General features: G+C 64.9%; 2 protein-coding genes across 2 annotated transcripts in view; both read left to right on the forward strand.

Annotated features, from left to right (window-relative positions):
• RAPGEF3 (Rap guanine nucleotide exchange factor 3) overlaps nucleotides 1-857 on the forward strand; it is a 15,587-nt gene extending 14,730 nt beyond the window's left edge. Inside the window, exons 16-17 of the mRNA XM_031064526.1 lie at nucleotides 210-281; nucleotides 697-857. Of these exons, the coding sequence (XP_030920386.1) occupies nucleotides 210-281; nucleotides 697-815 (191 nt within the window). The 3' untranslated portion in view covers nucleotides 816-857. The remainder of the gene's footprint in view (nucleotides 1-209; nucleotides 282-696) is intronic.
• A 127-nt stretch (nucleotides 858-984) lies between these two features.
• ENDOU (endonuclease, poly(U) specific) overlaps nucleotides 985-1,264 on the forward strand; it is a 9,703-nt gene continuing 9,423 nt past the window's right edge. The window contains exon 1 of the mRNA XM_005430109.2: nucleotides 985-1,000. Coding sequence (XP_005430166.1) covers nucleotides 985-1,000 — 16 coding nt within the window. The remainder of the gene's footprint in view (nucleotides 1,001-1,264) is intronic.

The raw sequence follows: 1,264 nt of genomic DNA on the forward strand, positions 1-1,264 counted from the left end.
AGAACGGAGCCCTTGGGGACAGGGCGGAGCCCTTGGGGACACAACTGAGCCCTTGGGGACACAACTGAGCCCTTGGGGACAGGGCTGAGCCCTTGGGGACACAACTGAGCCCTTGGGGACACAACTGAGCCCTTGGGGACAGGGCTGAGCCCTTGGGGACACAACTGAGCCCTTGGGGATAAAACTGAGCCCCTCTCTCTGTCCCCCAGCACCGCTGTCCCCGCTGCGGAGCCGCTCCCCGCACCGGCCTGAGGACACCAAGGCCGTCAGGATCTCCACGTGTACGTCTGGAGCTCCTCAGTGTGACCCCAACCCTGCCCCGGGGGACCCCCAACCCTCTGCGGGGGTCCCCGAGCTGGGGGAGAGGGGATGGAGATGGAGGGAGTGAGGATGGGATCCATGGAGGGATCCATGGAGGGATCTGTGGAAGCATCCATGGAAGGATCCAGGGAGGGATCCAGGGAGGGATCCATGGAGAGGTTGATGGAGAGATCTATGGGGGGATCCATGCAGGGATCCATGGAGGGGTCCATGGAAGGATCCATGGAGGGATCCATGAGCCGGTCCAGGACAGTTTGGGGAGGTTTGGGGGTGACACAGGGGGTCCATGGGGTGATCCTGCAGGGCTGGACAGGCTCAGCAGGCTGTGCCAGGGGATGGAGGGGAGCCCAGCCTTGATCTCATCCTTCCCCGCAGGCTCGGAGCAGTCCCTGAGCGTGAGGAACCCCGTGTCCACCTGGGCATACCTGCAGCACCTGAGGGCCATCGACAGCCAGAAGGAGCTGCTGAGGCTCTCCCGGGAGCTGGAGCCCTGAGGGGAGCGGGGCTGGAGCGGGGATGGGGGCCCAGAATGGGGATGAGAGTCTGGAGCAAAGATGGGGGCCCAGAATGGGGATGGGGACCTGGAGGAGGCATGGGGGTCCAGAATGGGGATGGGGGCCCATAATGGAGATGGGGGGTCCAGAGCAAAGATAGGGGTCCGGAATGGAGATGGGGGCCCGTAACTGGGATGGAAGCCAGGAGTGAGGGTGGGGGTCCAGAACAGTGATGGGGGCCCAGAGCAGGGATGGGGGTCCAGAGCAAGGAAGGGGGACCAGAATAGGGATGGAAGCCCAGAACAGGAATGAAGGTCCAGACCAAGGATGGGGCCCCAGAATGGGGCCCAGAGCAGGGATGGGGTCACAGAGTGAGGATGGGGGCCCAGAATGGGGATGGGGGTCTGGAGCAGGGATGGGGCCCCGGCTGCCGGCGGCGGGGGCGCGCC

Source organism: Geospiza fortis, unplaced genomic scaffold (assembly GCF_000277835.1).
Source record: "Geospiza fortis unplaced genomic scaffold, GeoFor_1.0 scaffold676, whole genome shotgun sequence".
Lineage (NCBI taxonomy): Eukaryota > Metazoa > Chordata > Aves > Passeriformes > Thraupidae > Geospiza > Geospiza fortis.